Consider the following 18,375-nt stretch of genomic DNA (forward strand, 5'->3'; position numbering starts at 1 on the left):
AACCGAAGAGAATAGAACACAACCAACTTGAATGGAACAGAACAGGACAGAAACCAATATAATAAAACACAACAGATGAGAACAAAACAGAATGCCACATAACAGAACAGGGCCAAACACAACAGATTGGGCGGGTCTTTAAAATTTGCATTGGGCGGGTCTTTAAAATTTGGGCTGGTTTTTGATGCAACAGGAGGGTTTTTATTTTTGACTATAAACAGTATTCTTTATTATTTTTTAATAAAAACTAACTATAAAATAAATTATATAATGTAGGATGACGTTTAAATTAGGTATGGTTCAGGTTAGCCAATAAGGTTCAGGGGAATCCTGTCCAATCAGACTTCAAGCTTGATTGGCGGGTTGTTGTAGGCTAATTCGTTATATCGTCAAAACTGCATTATCATCATCAGTGATCATCATTCATCATCATCATCATGCCAAAGTGGGGTAAATATAAAAAGTCCTACAGAAAGGAATGGGAGAGCGACCCGTCTTTAAAAACATGGATTACACCTGTGGTAGGCGATGATACAAAGGCATTTTGTAAATACTGTCAATCAGAAACGAGAGCAGTTACTGTAAATGATTTGAAAGAGCATGCTGATACAAAAAAACACAAATTGCGCTGTGCACCAAGTATAAAAACTTAACAGAACAATAAAAAATGTTGTCCCCTTCTGAGGTTTCCGATGTAGACCTTGTGTTTTATTAAAATTATCATTTATATTTTAAAAAAAAAAAAAAAGATGCACTGGATATACTTGGGGCGAGCCTGGTGCTCTCCACTGTGCGAATTGTTAGTCTGGTTGTTTAATAAGGAAAAAAAATTGTGTGTTTTATTCTATAACAGTATGTATTTTGGGCTGGTATTTTTTGAAATGGGCGGGTTTTAAGCTGTAGTTGGGCTGGAAATCTTTAGTCCAATCTGGCAACACTGAATAGAATGAGACAATAGAAAACAACAGTAAAACAGAACAAAACAGAAGTCATTGGGAAAGAGCTAATAAAGGAAGATACAGCAGAAGCAACCGTAGCTGAGAATAGAACTGAACAGAATAGAACACAACACACTTAAATGGAACAGAACATAGAAAAGGACAGAAACGCTTCTAATAAAACACAACAGGATAGAACACAACAGATGACACATAACAGAACAGGGCTGGACAGAACCTCAAGAGATTAGACTAGACTAAACTAGACACGACTAGAATAAAATAGAATAAAGTAGAATAGAATAGAATGAAACCAGATGAGACATACTGTAAACTCATGACATAACAATAATAAAGCAGAATGGAATAGAACGGAACAGAACAGAATGAAACAGAATAAAACAGAATAGAATGATAGATAACAGACGAAACAGAACAGAACAATAGAATACAATAGAATTGGAGTCATGAGGAAAGATTAATAAAGGAAGATGGAACTTGTAGCAAACTGTTTCAGAATAAAAACACTATTATGCTGTGGCTTGTTGAGAAGGTGATATGATACCCTTTTAGAATCTTTTATTCCTTTAACGTCTCTTGTTCAGCGATGTTTATCTACCTCCGAGTAAATTTTACATACTAAAGGCAAAAAACAGTCTTTTTCTCTGCACAAGAGCCGGAGCTTGTTCAGGAACACACACATACACACAAAGACAAAAATTGGACTTTTTTTGAAGTGTAATTTTACACAACAAACAAACAGGCAGCAGATCCTGGAGTCAGTCCTCAGATTGTGATTTTAATAACTGAGTGACGACTTGCGTATCTTCGTCTCTTCCCTTCCCTTTTTTTAAATAATAATAATAATAATAATAATAATAATAATAATAATAATAATAATACTAAAAAGGGAAGGCAGTCTAAAACATCTAATACGGCTTAAATTTCCATCTCTGATTGGTCCACACACACACACTTTACTACAGCCAATGAAAAAGAACTCATATGGTAAAAAATGCATTTGGCCAATTTTCCAAAGGTTTATTGCTCCTCAGCTTCCCGGCCGAATTGCATTAAGCGTTTCTATTTTCTTCTTATTTTTTTTAATAACGCTCACATACTGCATTCTGTGGCTTGAAATATGAAATTGATATGAAGAGTATTTTTATTCCATTGCTTACAATGAACAGTAAAAACAAACAAAAAAAAAAAGTTGGCATTGATCATTGAATGAAATTTCATTGGTTCGACCAATTGCGGTCAAATCCAGTATGTTATGGGTTTTTTTTTTTGTTTTTAAACAGAAGTCACTCACGGTGACTCCCAAAATGTTTATATATATATATATATATATATATATATATATATATATATATATATATATATATATATATATAATACTCACAATATTTTTTATGAGCAAATTGGTGCAATTACATATTCAAAAATTAAAAAATAAAACATAAAAAGAAATAAAATTAAAAAAAAAAAAAGAAATAGGATAGAATTCAGCTGAACACATTACTAAAGAAATCTTTTTTTTGTGAAATTTTTTACCGTAAAAAAAAAGAAGTGACATTTCTTGTCAATGCTAACAGTCAACGGGTTAAAGACATCCCAAAAATAAATAAAAAAATCCAAGAGTCAAAGAGTCAAAACTATTATGGACAGAATGAGTATCAACTCTGTTCAAACAGTTCAATCCACAGGTACAAGGTGTATACTGATATGAAATTTTACATTATACAGAATTACAAGGATGCGTTGAATGGATTTCTATAGAGTGTATATTCCCTTGCTGGATGCAAACAAATCCAGCAAGGATGGAATTACCGTGCCTTTTTTTTTTCACAACCTGAACTCGCTAGCCAATGAAATCATATAAGATGTAAAAATAATGGATATTTGAAATATTAATCCAAACCATTTTGCTTGTGCTGTGCAAAAAAAAAAAAAAAAAAAAAAAAAAAAAGAGTTGCTAAAGATTATACAGTCGGTATGTTTAGCAGATGCTTGCAGCAACCGTCTGCACTCCTACGTTCACAGTCACTAGTCTTTTAATCGTTATTACTTCTGTTCATTTGTTTGGTTTCCTTATTATATAAGCACTCTAGTTTCATTTTCTCACTTTGAGGTATTTCTTTAGACCTTAGGTGTATGAGGTTATAATACTGTTTGTTTATTGTTGTGAACTTCTATTTACTTCTGCCAAGTTCCCTAATGCGTTTTCGCCGTGCCTGTTATTAGCCGTCCCAATACTTTTGCCTGTTCGTATTTTTGTGACTTTTCTTTATTAAAGCCCTGTTTCATCCATCCTTATGAGTCTGACTCGTGAAAATGGACAAGAAAAAGATCATGAACTGTTTTTTGCTTCTGATGAAGCTTTTGCACCTTCTTGGTTCTGTGGAAGGTCTCACAAGAAAATCCCAAAAACAGCTTCTGTACAAATCCCCACCACAATGTGGATTTGCACCTAACCTTACGCTCACACTAACATACCCCAAGTCCCTTGTGTTGCTTGTAGTTCACCACTTGTGGGCAACAGTAGTAGCCAAAATACATTACCTTCAGCCTCATATATATTGCTTATACACATCCTCCTTTATATAAATATGAATTGTGTTTGAGTTTGATTTTGGGATATTCTAACTTTATGGATGCAGAGACAAGATCCAAGGATCGATGAGTCAGTCTGGATATTGTTTGTATTTATCCTCAAAATTAAAAAAAAAACCCTCATGTTTCATATAGCAGAATTATGGATGCAATATAAAAATTATATATCGTCGATGTTGGGCGGAAACCTCGTATGTCCAAATTTTGTCAATTTCATATTTTTTCACATATCGATGCTATTGGTCAGTCCCCACGTGGGTCTGTTATTTTTACAAGTTATTAACCAATCTAAAGTCTTGAAAATAGCTTGAGCGCAAATCTCATAACTCCATTGGACACTTCAACTGTCCACCTCTTCCTCACTCCGCGGGAGAGCTTCGCGGCATATTTCTGCTCAAGAAGAGTCGCAACGAATCAACACGTCTTCTGAGGTAAATGTCTTCAAAACACTGGGCTCAAAGAAAAAAAAATCTTGACCCCTGCTAGTTCTGGTGCTCGTCTGAGGACAGGAATTTAGCGCAAGACAATCCACTGCAACGCAGTCTAAACCCTGTGCACTGCAGATAAGGTACTTTTAATTTTTTTTTAATTTTTTTAATTTCCTGAAAAATAAATAACGGTTTTGGAGATACGAGGATTCCGCCTGACAGCGACGATATATATTTTTTAAAACGAATGAATAGAATGAAATTATACTGAACATCGTGTCGGCGTCACTCTGTAGCGAGTCTACCGGATCAATGCAATCCAATTTATCTTCTCACATTAATAAACAGTCCCATCATGTTCATCTGAGTTGCTGTATGAGGATAATAGGAGACAATGGCGCTCTGGACTGTCGCCTGCTTTCTTTCAGCATTTTGGCGCAGGGTTTTTTTTTCCTGTCATCGTGCCCGTATTTGCTCAGGAGGAGTGCTCATGCTCATCCTCGTCCTCCGCCGTGCCACAGGGGCCTAACTGGAGAGAGGGAAGCTACAGAGACACCAGCGCTGTGCCAGGCATCAGTTTTTTCACTTCTAGTTTCCACAAGATTTCCTGGCAGCAAAACGGATTTTTGCGGATTTTTCTGGATTTTTCCCAGAAAAAGAAAAATTTTTTGAATAAAGATGTTTTGTTCTCTTTAGGCCTTTCCGTTCAGGTGCACGCTTGCCTTGTGATGTTCATTTGAGGAAATAAGTAGAATATGTAGTGGAAGTTTCAGTCTATGTCCGTTCTATTAAAGTGTATTTAATACCGTCGTTTTAGTACTATAAAGACTATAAAATTACGTACATATTAAATTAAATACGTAAATATGTACGTATTTAATACCGTCGTTTTAGTACTATAAAGACTATTAAATTACGTACATATTTACGTATTTAAATGAATTAGGTACTATTAAGTCTACGTAATCTTAAGTCTATTTAATTCCATATACTACCGCAGGGCAGTGTCACGCATTGAGAGTGACAGTCATGCATTTGGGTCTTTTCTCACACTCTCCCGTCACACATCGTATTTCTCACGCAGAAAAACTTTTTGACTATTTATCATATATTTAATATTCCGCAGCGCCCAAAATGCATCGCACCGCTTAGTCGAGCCTGACACTTATCAGCCAAACAAAAAAAAAAGAAAAAAAAAAAAAGGAGGCTACACAATAGCCAATCAGAAAATAACACTATCTGGGTAAGATTTAACACAACAACAAATGAAAAAAAAACATTCGTTAGCGAGGGTATTTTCGATTGTCGGTTTGAACAAAACCTCAAAACGAAACAATCATGACCCTAAAAATAGCTGGACTTGAGCCGAACTGTTTTAAATGGGGGGGTGTTCGAGATGTCACGCTTGCCTGTCTTCAAAACTTGAGAGCCCTGCTACCGTTCAAAGCTTTTGGGATCACTTACTAACGCTAAGATACGTTCGTACCATGAAAAGAAAGAAATTTCTTTCTTTCTGGCCAATTTTGTGCATGAAAACAAACCCATGACTCCAGATAACCAGATAACAAACTAGCCTAAAGAAGGCTACTTTTTTCAGCCATGCTAGCACAATTACAATGGTGTTTTCTAACTAACAATTAGCCTTATAAAATGATTAACTTAGATTAGCAAACATTTTTCAAACATAGAAAACAAGGAAATTTTCATGCGATCCCAAACTTTTGAACGATAGTGTATTTATATTTCCTGTTTTAATTTTTTTTTAAATCTGTGTCTTTTTTGACAATCCTCGGCTAATCCTCTCCAGATAAATACAGCCAAAACATAAATAAATAATAAAATAATAAAATAATTGAGGAAAAAGTATATAAGAAAGGCTTTTAGAAGATTAGCTGATGTATCCATGTTAAATACAGTTTTATGGTAAACACGTAGCAAATAATTTAAGTCCGTTACGTAGTTCTGCTTTTGTATACTAAATTCTATAGTGCTGGTTAACAACATAACAAGGATTTACTTTTTTTTTTAAATGTATGAACTATCAGAAATGTTCAAAAAGGTTTTCTGTAAACCATGGAATATTTTATAATGTGATTCTTTGTAACTTACATAAAAAAAAAACGTTGTAAACTGCTTTTTAGACAGAACAATCACATTAAATAAATAAATATATATATAAATCAATCAATCAATCAATCCTGAAAGGACTAATTGATAAGTTTTCTATAACAGCAGTTTGGACGGTTATTCATTATATCAATAGTTTTAGAAGTTAAACCTTATTAATTCTATAATAAAAACTTACACTTACTATGATGAAAATATTTTCGTTTTAGATTCCGTTAATATTACGAGCAATGTTTCCGTATCTCAGCGCTAGCTGAAACTGACCTGTTTCGGGAAGCTTCTCCTGCTTGCACTTCCCTTTGGTAACGGACACATCGTCGACGGCGATGTCGCCCTCGAACCCATCACCACGGATCCCCTCGAACACCACCTGGGAAGTCAAATCAAAGTACACAGATAGTACGACTCGATCAATATGGACTCCAAATACAAACCTTAACTACGACTGGTCTTTCTGAAGATTAAGTCAAGACAATACTGCCTTTTTACTTATTTATTGTTCAGCGACATGTTTACGAATGTTTGTTGAAAAAATTTTATTTATCATTTAATCACAAATATATATATATATATATATATATATATTAATTAAACGATTTTATATGCCATTCATTTGAGCAACATAAATCTAACATTTAACATAACTTTTAAATTTTAAATGTTAGATTTGTGTAGGAATGTGTAGGAATGTGTAGGAACACACACACACACACACACACACACACACACACGGCTTATATTATTTATTTGGTTTTGAGCAAAGTGGGCGGGGCTTAAGCCATCTTTGAAGATAATACAGTGTACGTTATAGATTAAAAAGACTATCTATCTTACGTACAATAAGCATGATATGGCTGTTAACACACACACCCACCCACCACACACATACACACACACACACACCCACCCACACACAGTCTTGGTTTTGACTGACGGCTTAATTACTTTAGCACTGAAGAGTGTAGCTGTGTGTCTCCTATACACACCTAATCACACACTCACAGACACACACGCCTAATTTGTTTCTGCACCATCACGCTGCATTACTCACAAGCTGGATGCTTGTGCAAAACAAATGAATCGATAAAAAGGAACGACAGCTTTGTACACTTTCGATTAACCCGAGACAGTTTATCAGTGGAATTCCATCCTTTTGCGACTTAAAATCGTGTGACGTTTTTTACTGTCGTGGAGATAGAGAGGGCGTCTGTTATTAACAACAGCTACTAAACCGCTTTCCGCTTATTTAGATGTGCGTTCAGATTAGAGTTCTGCATGCTTTAGTGGTATGAATAAAAAGTCTGAACATATTGACTCTAAGCAGTAGTGAGTTATGGAGTTTATGGGGGAAAAAAGGTCAAAGCAAGCCAATGGCCTGTGGTGTAGAACAAACCCTAGCATGTAAATACCAGGCACACAAAAGCAACATTACGAGGGAAAGTGTACATATTTGAAACATTAAGGAAGAGTTAACAAACAGGAGGATTTAAAGTGAAAGATAAAAACAGCAGGATGTGATCAGAAGCAATTCAGTACTGAATGATCTGAGGACAAAGTCTTCAGGACAGGATGCTTTTTTTCTGTCGCTAATCTTCAGCAGACGCGTTGAATGCTCAAGAATTAGAGAGAAGAAAAGCAAATACCACTGGGATTTTTATGGAAAGTCTGCTTTCACATTTCTGGACCTTCCTTTTGCATTTACGTAGCGTCTGATCTGGTTGATCCTGAAAGCATATTGTGGAGCGTTTTCACCACTTTGACATCCAGTCTCTGAATACAACTCTGAAACTGTTGCCATCACCACACAAAATCATCATAAAAAAAAAAAAAAAAAAAAAAAACATTACCTAGTAAGATTTTCATCTTTATGCATTCATTGATTTCCATTTGATTTATTTGTCCATTTATAGTTGAATCATCAAAGTAGCCAATTACACCCCCCCCCACCCCATTTTATTTCTTGCCTGTTCAGTTACAGCCTCCTTTGATAGTTCTCCCAAACTCCCAAACCATAAATAAATGAGTGCGTCTAAAATGTTTATGGACCTTTTTCAGGTTTTTAGAGAGTTTGCTTTGTTTCATTCTGTATTATAACAATTAACATGAACCCTCTACACGCGATTTTGTATTTATTTTATTCAAACAGCTCTGAAGCTTTAAACATTTTTCCGCCAGCAGAGATCGTCTGACGCCGAACAGCTTCGACCCTGAACTCAGGTTAATGTGCATTGTATTGGCTGAACTCTATAGTGTGTGCTGTATAGTGATTATGCTAATTAGGGGGTGGAGCCAGTGCAGTCTGAAGTGACCGAAGCAGCGGTTGGGAATGACAACATAGTAAATGCCATGTAATTCAAAAGCTCCAGTAAATACGGTGTGTGTGTGTGTGTGTGTGTGTGTGTGTGTGTGTGTGTGTGTGTGTGCGTCAGGATAATTCCTGACTTCTTTTCCTAAGTGACATGAACATTTTCTCAAAAACAAAACTAATAAGACCTCCAGCACGTAGAGATACACAGGATCTACGACAGGGATTAGTGTATTTACTATATTTCTGTATTCAGAAAAGTAAATGAAGTGTCAGGCTCTTTGAGAGTTGGTGTTGTTAAGAGCCCTTCATGCCAGACAGAGAAAAGAAACAGACAAGTGCAAGGTCAAGTCTCCGGACAAGAGAAAACTCTTCACATAAACACTGGTGATATTCCCAGCCAGTCCAATTAAACACACACACACACACACACACCAAATTATTCTGACCCTTACCTTAATCCCTACCAAAGTCTCTTTCAACAGGATGATGTTGTGAATCAGTAAATGAGAAGAAAATACTGTGATGGAGAGAACATCACATGCTTTTACTCCAATAGAGCTCCAATAGCTCTCTCTCTCTCTCTCTCTCTCACTCACTCTCACTCTCTCTTTTCTCTGTGCTAATTGGCTACCGGGCCAAAGAAAAGGATGAGAGACAGAAACACAGGAGCAACGTCAAACAGTGAAATGTAATGTCACCTGATGTTAGAAAGCTTTTCTGTTTTCTGTCACTTAACACACACACAGACACACACACACACACACTATTCCTAACCCTGCTGATCTGTTCAGTAGATGGCTGTCAAAGTTTGCCCTTTTAACCCTGTCATCTTGTTAGATGTGAAATCATTTTTATTTTTTTTATCTTTGTATACTATAATACAAGATCTACATCAGATTACGTGCCATATGTGAAATATCTGACGTCATACCGACCCTCGGGAGTCGACGAATGTGCTTGCGTGTAAAATGTATCCAGGATCGATGGACGTACAGTACAGCAAAGAAGGAGATATCATTAGAAATTGTAAACGGTTCGCTCACAATAAAAACCGAAATGATCTGCTTTTGTAAAATACATTAAACCATCGTCACACTTTCTGTCGTGTCCATTTTCTGAACGGCTATCTCAGACGAACGAACTGAACCTCAGTGTAGAATTTCAGCACAAACATGAGAAATATGTTCAGAGCAACCTTGAAATGTCTACTTTTAAATAAACCAAATAAATAAATAAATAAATAAATAAATCGCAGCAAGAATGAATGCTGAAGCGAGAAGAGTCACTAGTGCTGATTTCTTTCTAGCCTAGACTTTAGATTTTTGCAGCATTTACTCTTAACAAACAGCCATTCCCACTATGATAATAAGCGATTACAATGTTATACTGGGAAGGAAAAGAAATAAAATGAAATAAAAATCATCTAGACTCAAAGAGCATTTGGCTTTACTGCTATCCACAGCTTGATGAGAAAAACTCGAACAAGCATAACAATCGCGCTTTGCCTTGGATGTATTTATTCTCTCATTCTTAGCACATTCAGATACAGTGAGATTAGCATGCTTTAATGCCGTGTAGCTCATTACAGGAAAAAAGCTTATTCAGGCCGAATACACGTCTTTATTACAGACCCAAGGCTAATGCCTGAAAGGCTGTGATTCGCGTGTGCTTCGTTTATAAAGGTACATGTGCTGGCATTTTTAATAGGATCTCTTGTGGGCTTGGTGTATTCGTGTGTGTGTGTGTATGTGTGTGTGTGTGTGTGTGTATTAAGACACAAAGAAAGGCTTTAATTAAAGCATGTGGCTTCTGAAGGTTAGGGCCTAGTTGTGGCAACGCAGAAAATCCCTCGTGTACATGACGCGACCATCCTGGAAAGAAAGCGCTGGAGTAAGAAAAGAAAATAAAGATGAGACACACAGAAAGTGGAAAAAAAAACAGGAAAGATGCTAGAAAGGGAATGAATAAATGACCACGCGAGAGAGACAGGGTGAGAAAGAGGTTAATGGACAAAGTGCAGATGAGAAGCTCACAGGGCTTGAGAGCTGGAAAGCAGCCAGCTTCACAAAAACACGACGACGGAGAGATACAAACAAGGCGGTGAACGAGAGATGAAGGTCAGCGTATGGCCTTCCTTACCACACCTCCAATAAAATAGTGTGGTGTTTGTTCCTTATAATTATACCAGGTGCACAAGAAGCACATTCCAGTTAAAGCAGTTACTGGTGCAAGGAAAATAATGCTGTTTTTTCCTTTTCAGATTTATTTGAATATTACTTAATAAAAATAAAAATAAATAAATAAATACATTTTATATCCAGTCAGCAAAATTTCTTATTTTAAATTTTATATCTAGCCAAATATCCAGATGAAATTTCTGCTTTAACACTCAATCCTACCTGACTTAAGAAATCTTTAACCATTGATTTACTATTATTATTATTATTATTATTATAATCTACACTGTTGCGTCTACAATGCTGTGCGTCTTACTTTTTCCTTCTTTTTCAGTCATAACATTAAATCTTAACCCCAAACATCCTTCTGCATCCAAACCATCCCGACACATCACACCGTGTGTCTGTTAGAGCAGCTTCTGTTCGAACGCTTTAAGAGTCCTGAGTTTATACACAACAAAATCATGAGCCAGACACAACAACAACAAGGTGCAAAACACAGCATGCTTTTTTTTTTTTTTTTTTTTTTTTTTTTTTAACTAAGTAAGACAGAACATCTTTCTGATGAAACATTTAGGTAGCATGATTTTAGGCTTTAAAAGTAAATAAATAAATAAATAAATAAATAAATAAATAAAATGTAAAAAGATTAAGCATTTAAACCATTTGATATCATTCCATAGTACAGTAAATAAAATTTAAATTGTCATGCTTTATGAAATCAGCTCATAAAAATCCTTTTTTTTATTTTTATATATTTTTTATAATTTTTTTAATTTTAATATATAACAAGTAGATATTATTATACATTAATTAATGTAGGAAAATTTGAATATCTCTCTCTCTCTCTCTCTCTCTCTCTCTCTCTCTCTCTCTCTCTATATATATATATATATATATATATATATATATATATATATATATATATATATATATATATATATATAATTCATGTATTATGCAATTATCTCTAAAGCCAATGACCTAAAGTGAAGAACTAAAAAGAAAGACCATGTAAATAACATAGAAGCATGACGGCTTTACAGTATACAGGACATTAAGATTGTAAAGGTCCTCCTACAAGCATGTCTGACAACTCGTAACACTGAAACGTTCCACGACATGACACGCCTTATTACTTAATTCTGACGTTCTACTTATAGGCCGTCTTGAAGATTTTAAGGGACGCTAATTAGGATGAAATGTACAAGGAGACTGAAATGCATGTAATTAGACTCGGTGAATTACAGTATGTAAGAACATTGGCAACGATGTGGAATTATGGGTCGTTCGGATTCAGTCACTGGGACGATACATATAGATACACATCTATTGTGTATCTCTTACCTCCTGTCTATCCCATATAAACTACTAAACACTACTATAATCAATCCAAAGATCGTTTTTCTTTATGCCTCATATCTACTATGATGTAATTGCACTTGGTGGACTGAAGTGTTTCTTTCTAGAAGGTGTAACTGAAAATCAAGCTCTTGCTGAGAACATAGCGTTAATGCACATTACTTTACAAAGTCCATAGACTTCCTTTGGAGAAAAAAATACTGCTAATTTACTGCTTCATATTCGAGACCTGTTTCGACATCACAGCGAGGGTTCGAAAGGGAAAGAAGCTTTGAACTGTGGAAAAATTTAATATTTTGCTCCTGCATAAACAAGCTCAAGAGGTTTTATATATGAATATGTATCATATATTCACACAGACCAATCAAAATATTGAACGTGCTAACCACTAAGCCACCATGCCCCCCCTTGCCCCCAGGTTTTTTTTATAATTATTCCTAAATGACATTAAGTAAAGTATAAAATAATTTCTGATTGCTGTATCACTGTATGCTATCCTACTGAACCTCTTCTCTTCTGGCACTGCTAAGCGGAAAGGAAGAAAACATGACTGGAGTCTGTATTCATTTACAGTAACACAGCGAGGAACGAAGGAACAGGGAGAACAAACAGATGGGATGGACAGAGGGGGAGAGATGGCTAGATTAAACCGGCTGCCCGGCTGTTCTTATCAGGAGGAATCTGGCTCAGACTTTTACCATCGATCCTTACGCACACTGTGGTGTGACGGAGAATCCTGAAAAGGGTCTTTTTACCTAACTATATTTTGGATCTCACTATAAAAAAAAAGAAAAGAGAAAAAAGGGGAGAACATTCTTTTTCCTGTCTAGTGGAACTGCTGCATACTTTGCTGATTGCTTATAATCATTGTCCTGTTGTAACTGGATGCTGGACTGGTTTACTGTCTTCACAATGCTGGATATTATATATTAAGGAGCCCAAAGGTTTATTACAAGTTATGGAGCCTTCATTAAATACTCCAAAGTTAATTGCCCTGCATTAACAATTCAATAGCTTAACCACTTATTTACAAGACCATTTTTAAAAGGGGTCCTCATGATAAATGTTTTTTTTTAACGCCAATTTTGACTTATGGTCTTAAAGCACTTTGCTTATGACTGTTTCATAACTTTGAAACTGAGATGAGAAAAAAATATACCGGCATAATGTTAACTAATTTCGGGGAAATGTGACCTAGAAAAAGAAAACCTAGAAAAAAAAAATAATAGAAAAACTCAGGATAAAGGGATTATAAAAGGATGAACCTATTATAAAGCAAAGCTATGTAGTCACTGTAGCTGCTTAATTCAGTTTTATTAAGTTCCATTTTTATGGCATTATTCATATGTGTTTAAAAATATAAACATGGGTGTTATCTAATATGAAATGATGTAGCTGCTAAAACTCATTATTATGGTAACGTTCCAAGACAGAGTTCATTCATTCATTCATTCATTTTCTACCGCTTATCCGAACTACCTCGGGTCACGGGGAGCCTGTGCCTATCTCAGGCGTCATCGGGCATCAAGGCAGGATACACCCTGGACGGAGTGCCAACCCATCGCAGAGCACACACACACTCTCATTCACTCACGCAATCACACACTACGGACAATTTTCCAGAGATGCCAATCAACCTACTATGCATGTCTTTGGACCGGGGGAGGAAACCGGAGTACCCGGAGGAAACCCCCGAGGCACGGGGAGAACATGCAAACTCCACACACACAAGGCGGAGGCGGGAATCGAACCCCGACCCTGGAGGTGTGAGGCAAACGTGCTAACCAATAAGCCACCGTGCCCCCTCAAGACAGAGTTTAAGTTTTCAAATTTAATTTTCAATATTTTGAGGATTAATCCATAATATATACATGTGTATATATATATACGTATATATATACACATGTATATATGTATCTAGACTGCAATTCCCAGAGAATATTCTAGAAATCAGCACAATCCAGGCTATTTCAATCAAAACTGCAGGTCAATAAATAATAATAATAATTATTATTATTATTATTATTATTATTATTTTTATTATTATTATTATGAGGGCAAAAAAATGAGAGAAGCATATCTGTGTTAGCAGTGTTTCCACAATTTATATGACGAAATAAGCACATAACAAATAACAATTCTCAAAAAAAATCCTATGATTTCATGGTCCTATTCTTACTGTGTCCTTTGTTCCAGTAGTATTGTTTTCATGGTTGTACGTTCCCAGGGTCCTATGTGCCCTATAGGACATAACAAAGGGTCCTATATTGCCCAGTACCCAGGGTCCTACATTCTAAAGCTCTGTATATATATCTGGGATGTGGGAGCCTAGTGGTTTAGGTGTTTGACTACTGGATAGAAGGTCATGAGTTCGAATACCCTGAACCACTCAAGTGTTCAGTTGTATAAAGTAAAATAAAATGTAAGTCACTCTGGATAAACGTGTCTGCTAAATGCCAGAAATACTGTGTGTATATACAGTATATATTCAGACACACACACACACACATATATATATGTATATATATATATATATATATATATATATATATATATATATATATATATATATATATATATATATATAGTAGATAGATAGATAGATAGATAGATAGATAGATAGATAGATAGATAGATAGATATGGGGCACATAACATGGAACTGAAAACATGTTTCCAGCTTTGTAAAGTGGTTTTCTGTTCTCCAGTGCTGCCATTTGGCTCTCAGCTCTCAGTATAATAGACCTTAACTTCAGAACTATAAAAAGAACTAAAAATAACTAGAGTCCTGTAATCACAAAAGGTCATAGCTTCCTTTCTGAAAATTTGTCTAGGATGTTTCTGAATCTAATTCTCACGATATCATAACTTGTGTATCCAAATTAATCCAGATTGTTTAATCCTTAAAATATGCTGCATTTATTTTAATGAATTACTTATTTTAACTAAGTTCATTTTGGACACACTTGAACATAATTATGACTGTTGAAATGTCCAAACAAAAATGCAATGATTTCGTTAAGGAAATTAAAATGTTGACTTAAATGTACTTGAATTGAAAAGTTCACTTATTGTGCAGTAACAGAATACTGAACTGGGAAACGTAAGACTCTTTGTCATGTGTTCATTATGTGGCATTTAAATGTGGGGAACTTTAGGACCCTGGAAACATAGGAACAACCCAAAAAATGCTGTTACAGAAAAATGAATCAAAGAGTTTTATACATAGACCACATCAATTTACCAGTCAATAATTAATCAACACCTTCTGACCAATCAGATTGGAGAGCGAGCTCCACAGCCCTGTTGTATAGTGCAACAATCATCTACTTATCAGCGCAGACATCAGCCGTCTTTCGGTCTTGTGTGTCAGACTAATGCACAATGTCAAGATAATGAGGAGTGAGACCTTGAGTACAGCATGAAGACTCTACAGGAAATTAAAGTGACTGAGGGGGGAAAAAAGACAAGAAAGTTTGGCATCGAAGACGTTCCTGTCTACCCTTCGTTCTTGTATGTCTTACCAAAACATATGCTGCAGTGAATGCGTGATGAGGTCCGCAACGAACCATCTCTCTCTCTCTCTCTCTCGTTCTCTCTCTGACTCTCTCTCTCTGTAACAGACACTCCAAAAATGGCAAAAAATCTGGCAAGAGGGAGTAGAAAAGCAACGGAAGAAAGAGAAGGGCAGAAGGAAAGAGAAGAACTTGGCTAACTCTGAGCTGTCATCTCGGTTTCATTGTTAATTCTCTTCATTAAAAGAGAAAACGCTTTTAGCTGATCGTCATGGAGGGACAAAAAATAAAGTCAGACCCAAGATAAGGCAGGCAAATTTTTCATCTATCTATCTATCTATCTATACAGTATTTTTCATAGGTATCTATCTATCTATCTATCTATCTATCTATCTATCTATCTATCTATCTATCTATCTATCTATCTATCTATTCAGTATTTTTCATAGGTATCTATCTATCTATCTATCTATCTATCTATCTATCTATCTATCTATACAGTATTTTTCATAGGTATCTATCTATCTATCTATCTATCTATCTATCTATCTATCTATCTATCTATCTATCTATCTATCTATCTATCTATACAGTATTTTTCATAGGTATCTATCTATCTATCTATCTATCTATCTATCTATCTATCTATCTATACAGTATTTTTCATAGGTATCTATCTATCTATCTATCTATCTATCTATCTATCTATCTATCTATCTATCTATCTATCTATCAATACAGTATTTTTCATAGGTGTCTATCTATCTATCTATCTATCTATCTATCTATCTATCTATCTATCTATCTATCTATCTATCTGTCTATCTATCTATCTGTCTATCTATCTATCTATCTATCTATACAGTATTTTTCATAGGTATCGATCTATCTATCTATCTATCTATCTATCTATCTATCTGTCTATCTATCTATCTATCTATCAATACAGTATTTTTCATAGGTGTCTATCTATCTATCTATCTATCTATCTATCTATCTATCTATCTATCTATCTATCTATCAATACAGTATTTTTCATAGGTATCTATCTATCTATCTATCTATCTATCTATCTATCTATCTATCTATCTATTTATGCAGTATTTTTCATAGGTATCTATCTATCTATCTATCTATCTATCTATCTATCTATCTATCTATCTATCTATCTATCTATCTATGCAGTATTTTTCATAGGTATCTTATCTATCTATCTATCTATCTATCTATCTATCTATCTATCTATCTATCTATCTATCTATCTATCTATCAATACAGTATTTTTCATAGGTATCTATCTATCTATCTATCTATCTATCTATCTATCTATCTATCTATCTATCTATCTATCTATCTACTGTATCTATCTATCTATCTATCCGTCTGTCTAATTTTTCATAATTATTTACAAAGTTGTGCACTCAATTTAGTCTTGTCCAATCATAAGTCTGACAAATTGATGACTTTAGACTAAAATCCAGGAAACAGACTGGCTACACTGTGTTCGACACCAACAGCCTGGACTGGATCGGGGGAAAAAAAAACAACTAACTGCCAAAAAGTCTAGCCTTTACGACGACTAATGTTTTCCGCTGCCCGAGTTAGGAAGCTATGCATCTAATTAGAAAATTGATTCAATTAAAACACGATTACTTTCCCAAATGTGAGGCAGCTTTAACACTGATGCTTACACTGTGCAACGTCCACATTGGAGAGTCCTTCCAAAATGCTAAACAAACATCTACTCAGACAGTTATCAATGAGTTTGACATGTTTGTTTTGGAGCACCTGCCATACAAATACTTGCACTATAGAAATGCTGAGATAATAGAATCAAGGCATAAAATAGCTCTCTTGGAGCTTTGGAGCTATTGTTATAGGAAACGAATCAACAGCTTTGGCAGTAAAAGTTCTACGCATTGTAACCGCAGTGTGACTCAGCAGTGTGTAGAAATGTCAATCCAGCAAAGTTACACAGCATGACTCGGCTTTTCCTAAATCATTACCTCACTGATCGCTGCGCAAAATGGCAGACACATGCAAGCGCACAAACACACACGTCAGATCTGCATACAGTATGTACCTGAAAGGGCCCACTGGGATACACCACAACGTTAGCCTTCCTCCAGTTGGGGCCTTGGTGCCCTGATAGTGTCCATGCTAAATTATCCACTGTGGCAATTCCTTTCACTCGCAGGAGGACATTCAGAGTTCCTACAATGAAACAGAATTTTTTTTAGCATAACAATGCTCATTCATTCATTCAGTTTTATTCTTATTTTACAAATGATATCAACTGTATAGAACTGTATTCTGCTTGCACACCACGTCCTTTGTGGTGATGTCATTGATTTCATTTAAGTTTTAATAAACACAAATAGTAATTTTGTACTTGCAAATAAACATGTTCCCCTAACAAGCAGTATTTAATCATGTGTTTAATTGGTTTTCAACCAAGCATGGTCACTGTTACTAGATAATCTGGTTGGACTATTTCAGAAATGGCTAATCTCCTGGGATTTTATATACCATGTTCTATACTGTATACGTGAAAATTTGAGAAATGGAAAAAAATATGGCTTTAATAAAGAAACAAAATATTACCGTACTCATGATGACGATATAACATGCCGAGTTCTTTAACTATCTTGTTTAATTTTTTTTTATATAGTTAAATAAATACCTTCCTGTAAATCCCCTGAGAAAACAGAAGTATAAGACCAAAAACATTACATGATTCCATATCTGTACAGAGATGACAAGCAGTTACCTCGTACTCCATCCTTATTATTGCTTTGTGTTCATATTAACGGGTCTGTGTGAACTTTTAAATTGCACACCTCCATAATACGAGATGTGATCTTCTTTTAACGGCTAATTTGACAGAGAGTGGGTGTACGGACTA

At 35.3% G+C, this 18,375-nt stretch overlaps 1 protein-coding gene across 1 annotated transcript in view; it reads right to left on the bottom strand.

The window, feature by feature from the left end:
• Nucleotides 1-18,375, bottom strand: part of LOC132846967 (MAM domain-containing glycosylphosphatidylinositol anchor protein 1) — a 187,379-nt gene that overhangs the window by 4,699 nt on the left and 164,305 nt on the right. The window contains exons 16-17 of the mRNA XM_060871801.1: nucleotides 17,554-17,684; nucleotides 6,374-6,479 (exon numbers count right to left, since the gene is read on the bottom strand). Coding sequence (XP_060727784.1) covers nucleotides 6,374-6,479; nucleotides 17,554-17,684 — 237 coding nt within the window. The remainder of the gene's footprint in view (nucleotides 1-6,373; nucleotides 6,480-17,553; nucleotides 17,685-18,375) is intronic.

The sequence above is a fragment of the Tachysurus vachellii genome, chromosome 6, assembly GCF_030014155.1.
Source record: "Tachysurus vachellii isolate PV-2020 chromosome 6, HZAU_Pvac_v1, whole genome shotgun sequence".
Lineage (NCBI taxonomy): Eukaryota > Metazoa > Chordata > Actinopteri > Siluriformes > Bagridae > Tachysurus > Tachysurus vachellii.